The sequence below is a fragment of the Myotis yumanensis genome, unplaced genomic scaffold (genome assembly GCF_028538775.1).
Source record: "Myotis yumanensis isolate MYYU_CA2020_CCGP unplaced genomic scaffold, mMyoYum1.0.hap1 SCAF_22, whole genome shotgun sequence".
In the NCBI taxonomy this organism is placed as follows: domain Eukaryota; kingdom Metazoa; phylum Chordata; class Mammalia; order Chiroptera; family Vespertilionidae; genus Myotis; species Myotis yumanensis.
Genome location: NW_027223773.1, coordinates 9,690,682 through 9,709,142, shown reverse-complemented (window position 1 = coordinate 9,709,142; position 18,461 = coordinate 9,690,682). Strand labels below are relative to the sequence as shown.

The following is an 18,461-nucleotide window of genomic DNA, read 5'->3' as shown; positions in this document are numbered from 1 at the left end:
GCTGAGCTACTGGTTTCATGATTTCACTTGCCTTCATTCCCATCTTCAAAATAACCCATGATTATCAGACTGTTTAATCATGTCTTTCTCTCTCTCTCTCTCTCTCTCTCTCTCTCTCTCTCTCTCGGAAGGGGGTGGTCCAAAGTAAAACAGGAAGATCTGATAGAATCAAATAGGCTGTGACATTAAATACTGTTGAACTTTAGTTTTTTTAAAACCTGGCTTTATTGAGGTATCACTGGTATATGAGAAATAGTACATTAATTATATTTCTTCTCATTAGAAAAATACAGAAAGCTATTATCAAATATGTTTCATAACCAACAACTGGCTGATGATAAAAAGCATGAAATGTTTCCTACCATATCCCTTTCTCTCTCCTTTTCTAAATTTCTATACAAACCAAGGTCTGTTCATCCTGTTTCATTCTATGCTAGTGTTAAGAGAAGTAACCACTATAGGGAAGGCTTCCTAGCATGAGGAGCTGATGCAATTTGAGAGTATTCTTACCTTCCAGACCCCTGCCCTCCTGACAGCCTGGTCCCCTAGCATCTGATGGCTAAGCCCTCCTACATGGACGACAGTGTGCTGAGCTGGCCATGTTTTCCACAGCTTGATAAATATAAGGTCGCTCAGGGAGACCATGAGGCCTGGGCAGGCCAGACCAATGACACTCTTCCATCTAAATCTGGTAATTAAGCTCTCGCAACTGATTTATTTATTCATTCTCTCACCAACTGTTCCTCATACACCTACCATGTGTCAGGGTTGGTCTAGGCCGATAGGTGCTGAAGATAAACATGCAGATAAGATCCTGTTGTGGCCCTGACTGGTTTGGCTCAGTGGATAGAGCATCGGCCTGCGGACTCAAGGGTCCCAGGTTCGATTCCGGTCAAGGGCATGTACCTTGGTTGTCGGCACATCCCCAGTGGGAGTGTGCAGGAGGCAGCTGATCAATGTTTCTCTCTCATCAATGTTTCTAACTCTCTATCCCTCTCCCTTCCTCTCTGTAAAAAAATCAATAAAATATATATTTTTAAAAAAGATCCTGTTGTGTAGGATCTCGTGACCTGTGACTGGCCAGACAGGTACCTCAATAATATGTGATTTGACCGTGGGGCACAGACTGGCCCCATCCCTGCCTCGCTTAGTGAAAGAGGACCGATTTCTAAGTTGACACCTAAACAAGTGAGTAGGATCTGGCCAGATCCAGGGAGTAAAGGAGGTTTTCCAGGCTATGTTTGATAGCAACCCTTTGATAAAGAAAAAAAATCAGCATTTTTGTTTTACCCAAACCTTCTATTATGTTTTAAACTACACGGAGAAGACAGCATGGCTAAGAGTATAATCATTACAAATCATGCATAATCCAACATAGCAAGACGGTAGGAATTCAACATCACCATAAAAGAGATCTAATACTGAAACCAAGTAAATGGCAATAATGATAACAACCCGAATGTAATGAAAAGTAAATAGCATATAGAGCCTTCTCTGCCCATAAGTTGGTTCGCTTCTGTACATTTCGGTTCATTTATTATTCATTTCGGTTTGAAACACAGTTCACTGGACAAAGCCATGGAAGATTTCTTTAATAACTCTCAGTACTAATTTAATTCTACTTAAACACACATATTCCCGTGAATGCCACATGCTTTTCAGCATGATTTTATGTGTAAATCAGGATAATATGTTTTCAGGTCATTAAGTAAAAGGAAGCATGAACTAAAACCTATTTAATCAATGAGGTATCACCTTTAAACTGCCACAAGGTCATAAAAAAGATAATTTCAAAGCTATAAGTTCCCTAATTGTAATCAACAACAATCTAATAATGGGGAAAGAAAAGTACAGGCCTAATGGCTGCCATAAACTTGAGGGAATCCCTGTCTGTCTTTGAAGATATTTCGCATTCTCTTCTCCTAAAGGGCCATCTCTCAAATTCTGGATTTCTGAGACAAAGTGAATGACCGCATCGTGCCCAGGGAGTGTGGACCTATAGTACACGGACCTATAGTGATAATGATGTAGTCAGCATTCACAGAACAGGGGCGAAGCCAAGCTGGGAAGTTCAGTTCTATTCCACCATAAACAATATTTTAGTTTCGTCCTGACCACAGAATATTAGCCCTTTTACTTAACCCAGACAGATATATTCACACCATGTGCATTGAGTCAGCAATAGAAGCTTGCTATGTCTAACTGAATTCTGTGTGTATTTATGAGCATGTGTGTATGTGTGTGTGCGTGTGCATGCATGCATGTGTGTTTGTGTATGTATACAGGGTATCCCAAGAAAATGTACACACACTTTTAACCCATTATTAATTCCAATGAGTTAAATATGAACTGAAAGAAACAACAATTGAGCTATCATCTTTTAAAGTCACAATGCATTTTTTGGGATACCCTATATATATACACATATACATGCACATAAATATTACAGAGTAGATCAACCAAAGGACTAAATGCAAGCATATAGGCCTAACCAATGGACACAGACAACAGGGGGGGTGAGGGCATGAGTGGGAGGAATGGGGGGTGATGTGGGGATAAGGACACATATGTAATAACTTAATAAAGAAATTAAAAAAATATTACAGGATATTAGACCACACATTCTCAAACACATAAACAATTGATCAAATTAGCCCTATTTTGTGAACACAATGTAAACTGATGTAAATTACAAACTAAGTCTGTGTAAATGCTATAAAATGAAGATATGACATTAAATATTCCATATATCCTGTTATGAGGATATTACTATGTAACTTAAAAATCTCTCTTAAAGCACTAACTACTCTTTAATTCCTCACTGTGAATAGAAGATATCACACACTGAGGTATAGAGTCATCACAGTTTTCTATCCTTCCCAGCACGTTGGGTTAGAGTTCAAAGAGGAAGCTATAAATACCCCAGGTTTCTTTCTTTGGTCTCACTTCTTCAAGAAGCACCTATCGAACTCCAACTCCCATTTTTATCATGGGTTCATGAAACATGAGGCTGCCTCAGTCGATCAGCCCCCAAAGTCTCTGTCGAGCATTCTTTTTTTAAAAAAATATATTTTATTGATTTTCTACAGAGAGGAAGGGAGAGAGAGAGTTAGAAACATTGATGAGAGAGAAACATCGATTAGCTGCCTCCTGCACACCCCCTACTGGGGATGTGCCCGCAACCCAGGTACATGCCCTCGACTGGAATCGAACCTGGGACCCTTGAGTCCGCAGGCCGACGCTCTATCCACTGAGCCAAACCGGTTTCGGCAAGCATTCTTTTCTTAAACAACGCGGCTTCTGCCATTTAGAGTTGCAAGTACTTCAGGAAACCTTCCTGCATCCATTCCATCATGTCATAAAAGGTGGATAGCAGTGCGCTGTTCTCATGACGCGGCGGGTAATGCACCTTCCCTACGGGGCTTCCACAGGAATGGTAGGAATCCCTTATTTTCCTCTGGCGAGGAGGCCTTCCTGGCTTTCATACTCATTGTGAGGGATGGTCCCAGCCCTACAGATTCCCATTGACAAGACAGTGACATTGCCCTCAGTCCAGAACACAGTGGTTCCCGGAGCTGGGCTATGAGACAGACAGGGGTGTCTTGAGGCCCTTGTCCTTTGGTGTTTTCTGAAACATACATTCCTGAACACACAGCTCAGAACCGTGCTCTTTCTATATGAGACATACTTTCTATTCAAAGGCTATACCTGTCAATTGTAAGAACGATTTTTCTTCTGAGTATAGAGCCCCCAAAATAATTAAAATAGCCCGGCCAAGGTGGCTTCGTAGTTGAGCTGCTATCAACCTATGAACCAGAAGGTCACGGTTCAATTCCAGGTCAAGGCACATGCCCTCGTTGTGGGCTCAATGCCCAGTGGCAGCAGGAGGGTTGTGTGCAGGAGGCAGCCAATCAATGATTCTCTCTTATCATTGATGTTTCTATCTCTCTCTCCCTCTCCCTTACTCTCTGAAATAAATAAATAAAATATTTAAAAATAATTAATTAAAACAGGGTAGGATCAACTGCACATCAAAACAATTATTCTGAATAAGTTAGGTCCTTTTTAAAAAATATCCAGATGGTGTCACATTTCACACATGAAAGTGACAATATTGAACTCTCATCATTAAGACATGACATTTAAAGGTGTTTTCCCAGTGGTGTGAGTAGAGTTTTCCTATCCTAGTACCTACACACTGTCCCATTTTTGCCAAATAGAAAAACTTTAGCTATACATCTAAATTAGTTCTTCAAAAAACCAGGGACAAGAACTACTTGTGTTAGAAAATTAAAGCTCCAATGAAAACTATAAATTTTGAATAGAAATAGAGTCTCAAACCCAAAAAAATTTTTCCCCATCTTTTAAACATGTATAGAGCAAGAGATATGTGTGTGGGGGGTGTGTGTGAACCTACACACACACACACACACACACACACACACACACATACATACACACACACACACACACTCACACACACGGTGTGAGATGAAAGCAGTCTCAACAAAACAATAAAATAGTATCAATATTAGGGTCTCAACAAAACAAAACAACCACCAATAAACCAATCAGTAATACCAGTAAGCCCCTAGTTCTAAAAGAAAACGAAATCTCACAGTAGACAAGGTAATCAGTGGAGACTTACACATGTCCAGACAGCCAAGGTTGTTCACGGACTTACCCCCCGGGGGCATCACAATCGCTGTAGGCTCACTTGTCAGGCTGCCCCTGGTGTTTGAAGCATTCACTTCTACCGTATAATTAGTAAAAGGAACCAGCCCGTCGACGGACACCCACAGGTTGGTCTCTTCACCACGGTGCACGAGGCGTGTGCCATTCACAAGAGTGTAGTTATTAGCTGCTGAATAAAAAGGAAACATATTAAAATGAGTACGTATCTAAGGATTCTCTCCTGCTATTATTTAAATATTTCTGGGGTTCCTAAATATCTAATACTAAACGGAACTATACTGTCACCACCGTAAGAGGCATCCCACATGCCTTTATTCATTTTCCTGTTATGAAAAAAAAATGTTACCTGAGATAAAATTATGTTTTCTAATTCACTCATCACAGGGATTAAAGTAACTGGACTGACACTCTAAGATAGTGGAAAGCCACGTCACAATTATCATGCATAACAGTAAATATCCTGCACTGACATCTAAACTGATCAATTGATGAATCATTTACAACTTATTTCAGGGTTTCTCAAATAGTTGAATTTTCTGTGATGCACAGACTGGGAGGAAATCACTCGTTTTCTCCCAAATAGAAGAGTTCTGGATATGAGTAGAACAGTCAAATGTATGTAAGAAATGGTATTTATCAACAACGGGGGCAATTTCTGCTCATTTTGCTTGACAGGCTGGTCAACGGCTTTCCATCCAATGCCTGTTTAAATCACAACCGGTCAGAACATCCTGAGAAGCAGCTGGGGAAGGGAAGTCATCCATGTCCACTTTGATCTGGGGATCCATTTCTCAGCTCCCTGAGAACGCGGGGCTGCCTGGCTGCATCGAATGCGTCCTGATGCGTCCTCCCCGGGTCCCACCACCACCCTTCCTTCCGAGCCTTCGGCAGACCCATCCTCAAATCTCAGCATGTCTGAGACGTAGGGCTGTCCTGCTGTCTGACACAGTGTTTCATGTCCTCGCCTATGCAGCTGGGTGATGCTCAAGGTTAAGAGGAGTGAGAACTCAGACCTAAAACTGCACTGTAACATTTATTTCACTTTCAATGCTGCGTGCTTTCCTGAGAAGTTCACTAGAGGCCAATTTTTCTAAAGATTGCTTAATTTCAGTAAAATTTAGTTATAATTACTCTTAAACACACAACACACACAACAAAGAACCATTAAGAACAGTAATATTTGCTATGAAGAACCTTCTTCCTTTGCCAAATTGCTTATTATATTTACCTTCAATATTCCCCAAAGAGAATATACAGTACCGATGGGCTAAAACATGGAAATAATTCCTATTCGTTTTTAGTGGAACAGGATGAAAACATATTCACAGCTTGGCAATGCTTTTAATTTCCCAATATGGAAATAGACAATTCCCAGCTACATATGCACAACATACATTAGCAGGAAGTTCTGAAATCTGCCAGGCAGCCTTTGATAACACCAGGACGCTCTAAATAGACACTTCCAAATCATGCTATATTATTAGTCCCCATAGGTTTCTCACAACTAGTCCACTTGCTTTGGCCAAAGATGACTGAGCTCCAAATGCATGCAGGGAGGAGACTCTGCTAGGTGATTATAACAATACCAGAGGCCTGGTGCACAAAACTCATGCACTGGGGGAGGAGAGGGTGTCCCTCAGCTTGGCCTGCACCCTACTGCCGGCAGTGGGACATCCCTCTCGCAATCTGGGATGCTGCATGCACCAGTGACCATACTTTTCATACAGGTGAAAGACATCTTGCTGCTATAAGGGCAGCTACATTATTTTGTCCTGATTATAAAAAGTAGTTCATAACATGATCCTTCTGAGGCAGTAGTACCATTTTCCCCATCTTATGGGTGAAAAAACTGAAGCAGAGAGCAGTTAAATAATTGGATTTGTCACACAGTTATAAGTGTTAGAATCAGGGCTGACCACAAAATGTGCAAACCAGAGTCCATGCATGTTATCGCTGCATCATCCTCTTTTTTTAGTGTTAGAGTAGCCTTGCCAGGTTTTATTTTTTTTAAATCTAAGAGACTGTTCCCAATATATAGGGTAGGGTCCCTAGGACTGGCCAGTGATCAGGGCCGATCTGTGGGGTGACTGGTGGGTGGGGCGATTGGCGGACCCCACTGGCCCGCCCCACCCACTCACCAGTCGGCCCCGCCCCCAATTGCCCCGCCATTGCTGCCAGTCACCTCCCTCTGGAGTCTGGGGCAGACGCTCAATGCAGTAAACTGCCCCCTGGTGGTCAGTGCACATCATAGCGACCAGCTGTTCTGCTCTTCAGTCTATATGCATATTAGTGTTTTATTATATAGGCCTAGAGGCCTGGTGCACGAATTCATGCACTGGTGGGGTTCAGCTGGCCTGCCCCATGGGGCCATTGGGGTCAGGGGTGGCCAGGGCGAGGGGCCGTGTTCGTTCCAGTCGTTCCACCATTTGGTCAATTTGCATATTACCCTTTTATTATATTGGATGCTCAAAATGCATCAGACAGTTCCGGCACTCCAGAGACCTGGTTAAGATTAAATGTGCACCACTTCTAAGCATTGTCTAAGAAAATGACTTAGACAATGAGCCACAGCCAAAGGCCGCCTTAAGTTCCCATAATGTCTAGTTCTGTGGGAGCCTTTTCTGTTACTGCCCAAACTACTGCTGTTGTCACATGCCTGGTTATAAAATATCAAAAAGGCCAGCTTATCCCATAAGACCCAGGCAGAAGCCCGATTGCCTCTGAAGGGTAGAACTGTGTACATCTTTCAAAGGATTGAGAATTTCAAACCAATAGTGAAAATTTTGAAATTAAGCCAAGATAATACAATTTTATAAAGTTTGGGCTAGGTGCAAATGTAAAATTAATGAATAAATATATTAAATATGAATAAATATAATAAATAAATATATTTCACCCCCCTTGCATTCTGTTGGGTTTTGAAGCGAATTTCTAGCTGTAAAACAAACACTATTACTAGCTTTGGAAATGGCAGAGCAAGGGAAAATATATTAAGTACCACTTTATTCTAAGTTTCCCAGATAACATTAATACGTGGTAATTATACAATTAGTTGTAACATTAAGTTCTAGTTATAGAACAATGATTACTCAGTAATTATAAGAAGTATGTAATTACTCAATAATTATGAGAAGTATGCAATTACATAAACCATTTTGTTCAGCTCAAAAAAGAACTTGTACATATCCGGGAGCCACACAGCTGAGCGAGTGCCACATGCAGCTCAATTCACAGACCTGGAGCCACTGACCAGATTTCAACTGTCCAGGAAGCTCACATCGCCAGATTCAAAACCAAAACTGAGTATTATGCCAAGTGAAACAGGCCAGACAGAGAAAGACAAGCATCACATGATCTCACTCATATGTGGAATCTAATGAACAAAGTAAACTAACCAAGCAGAGACATGAAGCATGCAACAGACTGAAGTATTTCAGAAGGAAGGGGGCGCGGGGAGAGATCAACCAAAGAACTTGTATGCATAGATGCATTGTCCACGGACACAGACAATAGGGCAGTGAAGGCCTGGAGCGGGGGAGCGAGTGGCATGGAAGGGGTCAACGGGGGAGGGGGGGGGGGTTGGGGAGGGACATTTGTAATACTTTCAACAATAAAGATAAATGAACACTATTGAGATGTTTTAAAGTAAACTTATATGAATCCCCGTTATAGAACCTAGAGACTAAAACAAACAAATCAGGATCCACAATTTTGGCTTTTTTTCCCCTTCATTCTCCCTGCCCTCTCTTTCTTCCTTTGAACTTGACCATTGTGGGCCCCTAGGTATTGGGGAAAATTCTTACAACTGAAGTCCTCTAATCCCCACTCTATAGAGGGTGTGCTTTGTCACTTTTCACTGCAACCACTGTGTCTTCAGTGGGCTGGAAAATGCAGTCCCTCTGGTTCAGCCTCAAGAATCTTAGGCTGGAAAGGCTGAAGCGATAAGCATTTCCTATCGCAGGTGAGCCTTCCTGTCTGGTGGGCCTCAGCGCGGACCCTATTTGTGAGTATAAGTGGATGGTGCAGGCCTGTTTAAGCTTGTGTGTCCACAGCTCTCCATCACCCTGCCCACAGGAGCTGGGCATCTTCGATGGAGTTCCTCTCTTCCAACCCTTTTAAAAAATATATTTTTTATTGATTTCAGAGAGGAAGAGAGAGGGAGAGAGAGATAGAAACATTGCTGACAGCGGATCATTGATTGGCTGCCTTCTGCACGCCCCCTACTGGGGATTGAGCCTGCAACCTGGACATATGCCTCACTGGGAATTAAACTGTGACCTCCCGTTCATGGGTTGATGCTCAACCATTGAGCCATGCCACACCGGGCAAGCTCATTTAAAATTTTTAAATAAACTAGAAAGTGTTTCAGGGTATTCCACATTCTAAAGAATTTTCTAAAAGGTTAATTCATGCATTCCTACTTTTCTATTTTATAGTGAATAAACAAGTGTTTAATGAAGAAACAACCAAAATAAACCTTCTGTCCTGTGGATTTCACTCACAAGAACCCTTTTCCCTTTAGCTTCAAACAGGAAGCCATACTAAAATGTTAACATCAATGCCCACTTTGAAGACTGAAAACCTTACTGTTAGCATTCTCAATGATTGAACATTAGGACATATACTATTATTTTTCAGGAAAAAATCAGCATAAGTAGATATTTTCCCATGTATGAGTCAGGGATGCGTAAATGATGTGTATCCCGGGAATATCATCTTGTTGGGCTCTCTAGACTGAAATACATAAATGGGTTTGCTTTCCCATTCTTGTTCTAATCATTGTCACAAGAATTTTAATGCACCATATATTCCGTAATTTTTTCCCTCCGTGCGGCACTGCTCTGACCTTTTCAATATTCTGTAATTTGACTGGCTGGCCATTTCCGTTCTCTCCCTTTTTACAGCCTTATTAACTTGTGGGAAAGAGGTGTCATGAACAACCAATCAGAATAGGTAATACTGCAAAGGTCAGCGCAGTCTTGTACAGTATCATCAGCCACGGAAGGCTGTACGCCAGGCATTAACATCCTGATATCTTATTCATGTGACAAAGATTGTAACAAGAACAGAAAATGGCACAACACGAATCCGTTCTCCTGACAAAGACAGTAATGAGAAATGACAGCGAACAAACCAAACTGATTCTTGTTACCGTGTGAAGATTTTCCATGTCAGACCTGGTCCTGCTTTAAGTTAGCCTTTTTCTGAATCCAATTACACCTGCAGGTAGAAAAGGCATTGACTAATTCCCCCACTTCTTGCCATACAAAGAAAAAGCGGGGTTTTCCCTGCGCTGAGGTCTCAATTTTCACGGTGTTCAGCTCTACCTCCCTATCCCAAAGTCCTGCCAATACTGAAATCAAAAGACATCAAATGGCAACAGAGGCCTTTCATGTTGAGCTAAGAATTCTAGATCCTCTTAGATAGCACATTAATATTTAAGTTACTTTTATTTATTCTTTCTAAGGATATCATTTCAAATTACATTACCCAACAGGCAAGCGTGTCCTCCAAACTCCATTATTCTCACAGATCTCACTTTGGGAGAGATGTGGAAGGTGTTGGGTGCTTGTTTAAGTGAATACACAGTTAAAGGGACCTATTGCTGGCCTTCAATTTCTGCCCACGTAGAAAGTATTTACAGACAGATACCTGCGTAGCTGTCATCCCCACAGCGCCTTCTGAAAGAGAAAGAAGTAACCTGTGATCCACTTAGGGCAATGGAAGGACAGTGCACTATTAAGGCATCGTATTTCTCACCATTATGGCAATTACTCTAATGTGGTTGTTAATTAGTTGTCATCTAGTAAAAGCTGCAGTTTTTTGATTCCTCTTTAAAGTGGTCATTCTGCTGGAAGGACAACTGCAGTTCAGGGGATACTAGTAAATACATGGAATATTTCATCGCCTCAACAAGAGAGGCTTCAGAAACGTTGCTCCTCTATGCAGGAGCAGGGTCAGCTATAAGCTCTGGGGATCTTACGTACGGCTTTGTTCTGACTTTGTTTGTAATGTGTGAGCCACAAAATCCCGCGCGTGGCACAATTACCCTTTTTAAAAAAATTTTAAGGATCGTTTTTACAAGTCCTTTAGAGTACGTTTCTTTTCACCAACTTTGTTCCATGCACCACGGTCAGTTTGATTTTCCTAAATAAACCTCATTTTATTAACATCAGAAAAATAATTACATGTACACAGTGTACAAAGAGTGAGTTCAGAGATTTATTATGCAGGGGCAAATTAGGGGAGTATCGTCCATTTTCATCAAGTATGCTATATGATGACAAGTCAGATTTGCTTTGACTTTTACTTATGCTTCCCCCCATTTAGACAAAGTGTTGTTTTTCCAAATGAACAAACTACTGCCCTTACCTCAATCAGTTAAGAGCTATTTGGGTAAATATGCCCCCATAGTACGTGGTCTCTAGCTTCCAAACTGCACACTGGACATGAACATGACTAACAGAAGATGTTGTTTCCTGTGAGGTGTGGCTAAGTCTTACTGAACCTACTGAATGTGCTGAGGCCCTGGTATTGCTTTGATCAAACGCATAACTCAACAGCCACAACAGACCTCAGAGCAGAGTTGCCTGTTATTATGAAATGTGCATCATTTTCACTTGACTTTCTAAAAACAGGTCCTCCATTAAAGAACAGCCATGTGGGGACCCAGTATTTGGGTGACAATTACCCCATGTTTTGCTGGTGACCCTACCAGTGTTCTTATACTGGTTATCTAGTCCTGTGTAATGGTACTAACACCAACTTAGCAGCTCAAAACAACATGCATTTCTTATCTCATAGTTCCTGGGAGACAGGAATCTGAGCCTGGCTGAATTGCTCAGGGTCCCCAAGGGTGGAAACCAAGTGTGGCCTTGGACTGGGGTCAACTGGGGAGGGGTCCCCGGCAGCTCACATAGTCCTTGGGAGCATTCAGTCCCAAGAAACCACTCATAAATGGAGAAAGGGCTGAAATAATCTTCACCATTTGTTAATATGGGTTATTTACAGGTAGTGGGGTTTTAGTAAATATTATTTTCCTATAGGACGTGGATTTTTAAATTAGCATGCACAATTTTTTAAAAATCAAAAGAATCTTGAGAAGGTTGAGATATCCAAAGAAAATACGCACATTGTATTGAAATTAATGAATACTTATAGTAAAAAACCAGGAATCCACTAAATATAGCCGACAGGCCCAATCTGGCCAGGTGCCTGTCCTTGTAAATAAAGTTTTATTAGAACAGACACTTACACTTTCAGGTTTTGTCATGCTACCTGGCACAACTGAGAAGTTATGGCAGAGGCCATACTGGCTGCCAAGTCTAAAATGCTTACGCTGTGGCTTTACAGAAAAAGTTTGCCAGCCTTTGAATTAAACGATTACACTGACTGCCTCTTAAAAATGTTCTGCCTTCCTCAATAAAGACAGCCATTTCCAATTTCTGGATTGATTTTCTTGAGTAAACTCTTTTTAAAGAGTGGAATAGGATATATGGAAAGAATACTTTATTGATATGACCCTACCCTACCTTGCTGCCCTGTATGGTTATGAATGCTTGGAATGTCTCTCATTATTCATCGGTTATAAATGCAAATTACTGAAAAGGAAAGAAACGGGAAGAAAACAGGCTATAGGTAGTCCCTTATTCCACAAGCCCAGGAAGTCTGCAAATGGAAGTCCATGCAGTTAGCTGCTGTCCTCTAGGCTTAGTAAAATAAACAAACAAACCAAGAAATGAAGGACTCTTTGGGTGAAAGAAGGATGTTTCAACTGTCTCAGCTGCTTCTGAAAGACTTTTTTAGACTTCCAGAGGTAATCTGCCAAAAACACAACCCATGCCCTTCCTCCAGATCTTGGTGAAAATAAGCCAATGGTGAAAATATTGGCAGACAGAAGCAAACACCTCAGAATCTACTGCCTCAGAATCTATTTGAAGAAAATAACCAGATAGGTGTACCAAATCCTGTCTATTCTGAACACAAGCAACATGAATTACAAGCAAGGTTTAATTGTGCTTATGGAAAATTCGGCTTGAGAACCGAGAACAGGTGGCTAGAGTCAGAGGCAAGAGAATGATAAAGTGGTACCAGGAGTCCCCAAATAAGCATTTGGTATATAAAGGATCATAAGATACACATTTGTGTATAAAGCAAAGAGGGCTTGATATATAAATGTTGCCCTCTTGAGCAACAACTTCATCAATTTTGTGATCTAATTTAAACTTGAACTGTTTTCTCCTCAGATGGTACCTTTGCAGCCTGCATAATTTATATATATAAAAGCCTAAGTGATCATTACAACTGGTCGACCGAAGGATTGGTTGATCGGTCACTATGATGTGCACTTACCACCAGGGGGTAGATACTCAATGCAGGAGCTGCCCCCTGGTGGCCAGTGTGCTCCCACAGCCAACCTCCTATGGTCCCTCCTCCCAGCCAGCCAGCCCTGATCGGGACTGGGTAAGATGGCCCCCATCGGCCCCCATCTCTGGCGAGGCTGAGGGACCCCACCATGCATGAATTCGTGCACTGGGCCTCTAGTTATAGAAATAAAAGAGCCAGCTCGAATTCCTTCAAAGGCATTTCATCCTCCTTAACTGTTTTCATATAGTTAACCTAGACCAGTTAGTGTGATTCACTATGAAATAAATGTGTGAAAACAGAAACATCTCCGCCATGAGAAATAGTCAACCACTTACATAATGCATCTTAAGTTTCCAGTTTATAGTCTTATAAATTTTTTAAAAGTGTAAGTTATTTAAACTTACTTCATCTTAAGAAAAATACTGATAAATATGAGTTGTTTTATTAACAATGTTATGGTTACATATTTTCATCTTTATCTTTTCATTCTTGCTCATTCTTTGGGCTCCCATTGTCAGGATGCCAATGAATATTATCTGCTTTTCTAAACATATTCATAACTCACAGAGGACAATAAGAATACTCAATTCTTCGGGGCAATGATCAGAAAGAAAACTGGCCAAGAAGCAGACCTGGGGAATCTCCAATCCATAATCAAATATCTAGATTGATTGTGTCACTTACACTTGTATTGATTTCCATTGGAGTGGCTCACTCAAGGGAATAATAAAAATGCGGAATAAAACTGATTTATGAGAACAAAATAAATCCTTCTGTGAGCACTAATGAATTGGTGCTATTTAACCCTTTCAATCACAGAGGGGGAAAAACTATTTATTTTTTTAAGAATGCTGAGCTGGCCAAAAGAAGTCCTATCAGAAATGCCGATAGCGCCAGGTGCCATTATAGCATGTCGTAATGCTGGGAAAGAAACATGGCTCTGAATTTGATGGAAGGCACCGTTTGACATGTGACATACGTCCAGCCTTCCTGGGCCAACTCCCATGTGTCATCAGGCATGATGGACTTGTAGGTCCAGGGTGGTATGGAATCGCTCAATAAATGTTTATTGTGCTTATTTACATGATTTACAGGACAGCTGAAAAGCAAGAACTAAATATGGGGGAACATTAACTTCACTTAATTTTTTCCCCTTGATAGAGGTGCTTTTTATTCTACTCAAAACTTAGTGTGTAAGAGTTAAATCCAGGGTTCTCTCCAGGACAGGGGCATTCAGGGAAAGAGTTTTCAGCATAATTTGTAAGGTATATACACATATTTGCCTTAAAGAAAATGAAAGGACCTAAAAAAAGATGAAATGATTTGTATATAAATCCAAAGCAACCGATTGACTCTATCAATTGAGCCAACCAGCCAATTTAATGAGGAAAAAAACTAGTTACTTCATGTTCCTTAAAATTGGTAGGAAAAAGCATTCCCAGAAGTTTGGCACTGATTCACTTCTGACTTTCCCACTGGTGCTGGCATCTTATCCACACGTTCGTTCTAGCCCAGGGGTGGGCAAACTTTTTGACTCGAGGGCCACAGTGGGTTCTTAAACTGGACCGGAGGGCCGGAACAAAAGCATGGATGGAGTGTTTGTGTGAACTAATATAAATTCAAAGTAAACATCATTACATAAAAGGGTACGGTCTTTTTTTTTAATTTTTTTTTAGTTTTATTCATTTCAAACGGGCCGGATCCAGCCCGCGGGCCATAGTTTGCCCACGGCTGTTCTAGCCTGTGCTGTTCAGTACCATCCCCACTGTCCACTTGTGGCTTTTGAGCACTTGAAAGGGGGCTAGTGTAGCTAAGGCACCAACTTCTAATTTTATTTAATTCTATTTAAAATCTGATCACTGATTTTAGTTACTGGAAAACTTTTAAATACGTTGTATGTGAATCTACTGTTTTAATTGAAAACTTTATGAAGTCTAAACATGGATTAAGCCTTTCTGATAAAAATCGTCACTGAATGGAAGTGTTCTGTACGTGTAAAATGTACACATAGACTCATGAAGAAAAATGTGTTGGCATCTAGTGTTAATTTAGGATTATGCTTACATGAAGAAATGATAGTATTTTGGGTATGCTAGTTTACATAAGCTATAATCACAAATTAATTTCAACTGTTCCTTTTTACTTTCTAATGTGCATATCAGGGCATTTAAATTTCTGTATGCTAAAGGGAATATTAGAAGTTACAGTTAAATGCAGGTTCATTTTCATTTTAAATCGGTTCAAGAAAACCATACTGTTTCAAGATGTGGCTACATACATTCATACAGAATGAAGGGGATGGTATTTGTAGAAGCACCGATGCTGTTGCATGCACTGCATTTGAGTCACAGTCCTGAGAAAACTTATGGCAGAACCACGTGGGAGGGACTGGCATAAGGAAGAATAAGCTGATTTGTTACCAGCCCTGTCAATTCAGCTTAGACTGGCATGGTGTTTAATGAATGTACAGGAAGGTAACTTTATTTATCCTCCCTGGCATAAAAAGGCTTTTAAAAATATTAATGCATTTTACTATTTGCAATGAAACATAATTTAATTCAATTTGAGGGCACCGTAATTACTACAGCATAATCATTTTCCTAATGCAAGTTTTCCACGTAGGCACACAGAGTAAGGCATTAACAGGAAACCGTACAGATCAAAAAGAGAATAAGAGACTCTCTTATTATAAAGAAATAAATGATTAGGAGAAAGTGAAAGTGAACCACTTTCAACGTAAGGGATTTAAGGAAAAGCAAGATGATAAATAGTAATTACAAGGGGTTGGGCTTCTGAAAGAAGTTGAGGGGCAAGATTTTTTAACACCGCATGTAAATGAAGTCAAGTCTTTTGCTCCCAATTTTCCCCAGAGGTTGGAGTTTTAAGGTCTGCTGTTTCCTACAACCTTCTTAAAAGTTTTGCTGCAAGATGACGCAAGTTACCAACTGCCTCCTCTTTTTGTTTTCTTTTGGCATCCTTCATTCCTTCTTTGATTATAAAAGAAATGCTTGTTTGCGGTAGATTTTAAGACTGTATCAAAGAGGGTAAAGAAAACATCTACAATTATCTAAATCTCAACATAATCATTATCTTATTAATATTTTGATGTATTTTAGCATGTATCCTTTCATATTTTTACAGTGTTTTTTTTTTTTTTTTTTTTAACCGAGTAAAGTAACCCCATGATCCTAAGAACTTCAAAAGAAGTTAGGAGATATCAGTCATCAGCGGGCTGTTCTTGGTATAACACAGCATGGTAACGTTAGAGCCATCCAACAGTCCTTTCCAAGGAGCCAAAACACAGTTTGTGACCCTCATCACTCTATCCAGTGACAAAGGCCCATCTTCTGAGACCCCCCACAGGAGAAGCTGAGAATCCTAGGAGGAAATCCCTCGCTGTAGGTCTGTCTCAGAGGATGGGCCCAGAGGATAATTTTTTTTTCTATTTTTCTACAGAGTCCACCCTTCCATTTTCGTCTAATATTAACTCATAGCTGACACCTACCTACTGAGAGCCTCCTTTCTCAAAATCCAGGCATTTGGGGATGATGGTTATACTTTCAATCTATAAACATCAACAGAATGACTCTATTTACTCAGAGAACACTGAACCCTTGTCATGACAGAGCATACAAAAACCAATGCTTGGCGGGTATGTACTAGGACATGGTATGCAACTACCGGTATAAAATATGATCTATCTGCTCCATGGACTGGCATCCACATGGGACCTTCATCATGCATGTCACTAGAAAACCCCAATCAGCCATGGTGTGGGTTTGAAAATGATGTGAGCATATTTAAATACTTTAAATACATCCCATTTTGAAACAGGAATTTGATTGAAAAAATAAAAGCTATGCAAAGTCTTCCAAAGCCAAAGGTAAGACGATATTCAACAGTCTCCTTTCATGGGAAAGCAGAACAGAGAGATTCCTACACAAAGATGCTCCTGCAGCATCTGAAATATGACCTTCAGCCTCAAGAACTCAGAAACTCAGCGCTCTCAAGGCTCCGTGGGTTCCATGCTCTGACTTTGGTGTGTGGCCTGGGCCAGGGCCAGGATTTGCATTTCATCATCACCTCGCCCCTTCCACGCACACAACAGCTCAGAGTTTGGGCTTGCTCATTATGTCAAGAAAAGAGCCAATTAGAAATGAGACACAAATTCAATAGCTGCTGTGTGAGTATGGAGAACAGATGAGCTCTTAAGTAAGTTTGATAAATTAATGTCTAACTCCATTCTTGTGGAAGAATATGTCCTAATTACACATTTCTATAGCTTTATTGGCCATGGCATGATATACAATCAGAAGTGCCAATATTCTCAGTGGGTAAATAGTCTGCAGCCAAATGTTTGCAGTGCCATATATGTTATTACTGCCCATTTGAATTTTCACCCATACAGCAATGGTTTCCAACTCGGTGTGAAATGATTTTTTAAAATTTCCTGAGTGTTTATATGTATGTGCATTTATACCTCTAGAAACTTCATACAAAAGTAAATTAAAATGTAATTTCTTTTTAGCAGAATAGAAATTTGCTATCTCCCAAAGAAATAGGAAAAAAGTAATTTTCCTATTTCCCCTCTATTCTTAATGCTTTTTCTCATATGAATACTTGTTCTGAACACAACTTCCCCACCAGTCGTCACTCCTACTATCTCTTGTGTTCATTTTAAAACATCTGAAATGGTCAGGGAGAGAGGCCCAGGGCTACTGTCTAAAACCAAAAGACCTTTCTAACACGACACTCATTAAGTGTCTTCTGTTTCTCTAACAGACCCTACATGGCCAATAGCTGTATAATGTGGGGAACTGCAGATACTGCCTTTACCATGGCTGTGCTTGAGGCGCATTTGTGCATGAAATACTATTATCTGCTTCTTTAGACTTTCACCAAGCGTCAATGTTCATATATAGGGTTTTGATGGAATAAAATGGAATAGGGCTGTACTTTCTCTCACCTTCCCTTCTAAAAGTTTGGGAACCTGGGATTAGTGGTCCTCAAAAGAAGAGGACCAATGACAAGCCTAGGTTCTCTGCTTCTGAGGTTGCCAGGCAGACATTCTCCTCCTTCAAAAGGAAGAATGATGAATTAAACGATTTGCAGAAGACTCCACCACAACCGCTCAAGAAAAAAAAAGAGGACGTATTGCCCACTAAGAACAGAACCAGTGTATAGAATCTAAAGAATTTAGTCTAATAGTATGGAGGCTGCCATTTGTGAAGACATTCTATAGGACCTCAGAATGTTTCCTTTTTCTCTTAATAATATTATTTTCTATTTCCCCTCTTGATAATTAGGTGATTTTACAGGTGTAGCTGAAATTATTTTTGAAACTTTACAAAATGATAAAACCACAAATTCCCATATTATTTTCACCTACCCATTAAAAA

At 40.4% G+C, this 18,461-nt stretch overlaps 1 protein-coding gene across 1 annotated transcript in view; it reads right to left on the bottom strand.

Moving 5' to 3' along the window:
• USH2A (usherin) overlaps nt 1-18,461 on the bottom strand; it is a 398,687-nt gene that overhangs the window by 154,836 nt on the left and 225,390 nt on the right. Inside the window, 1 exon segment of the mRNA XM_070401429.1 lies at nt 4,685-4,864. Coding sequence (XP_070257530.1) covers nt 4,685-4,864 — 180 coding nt within the window.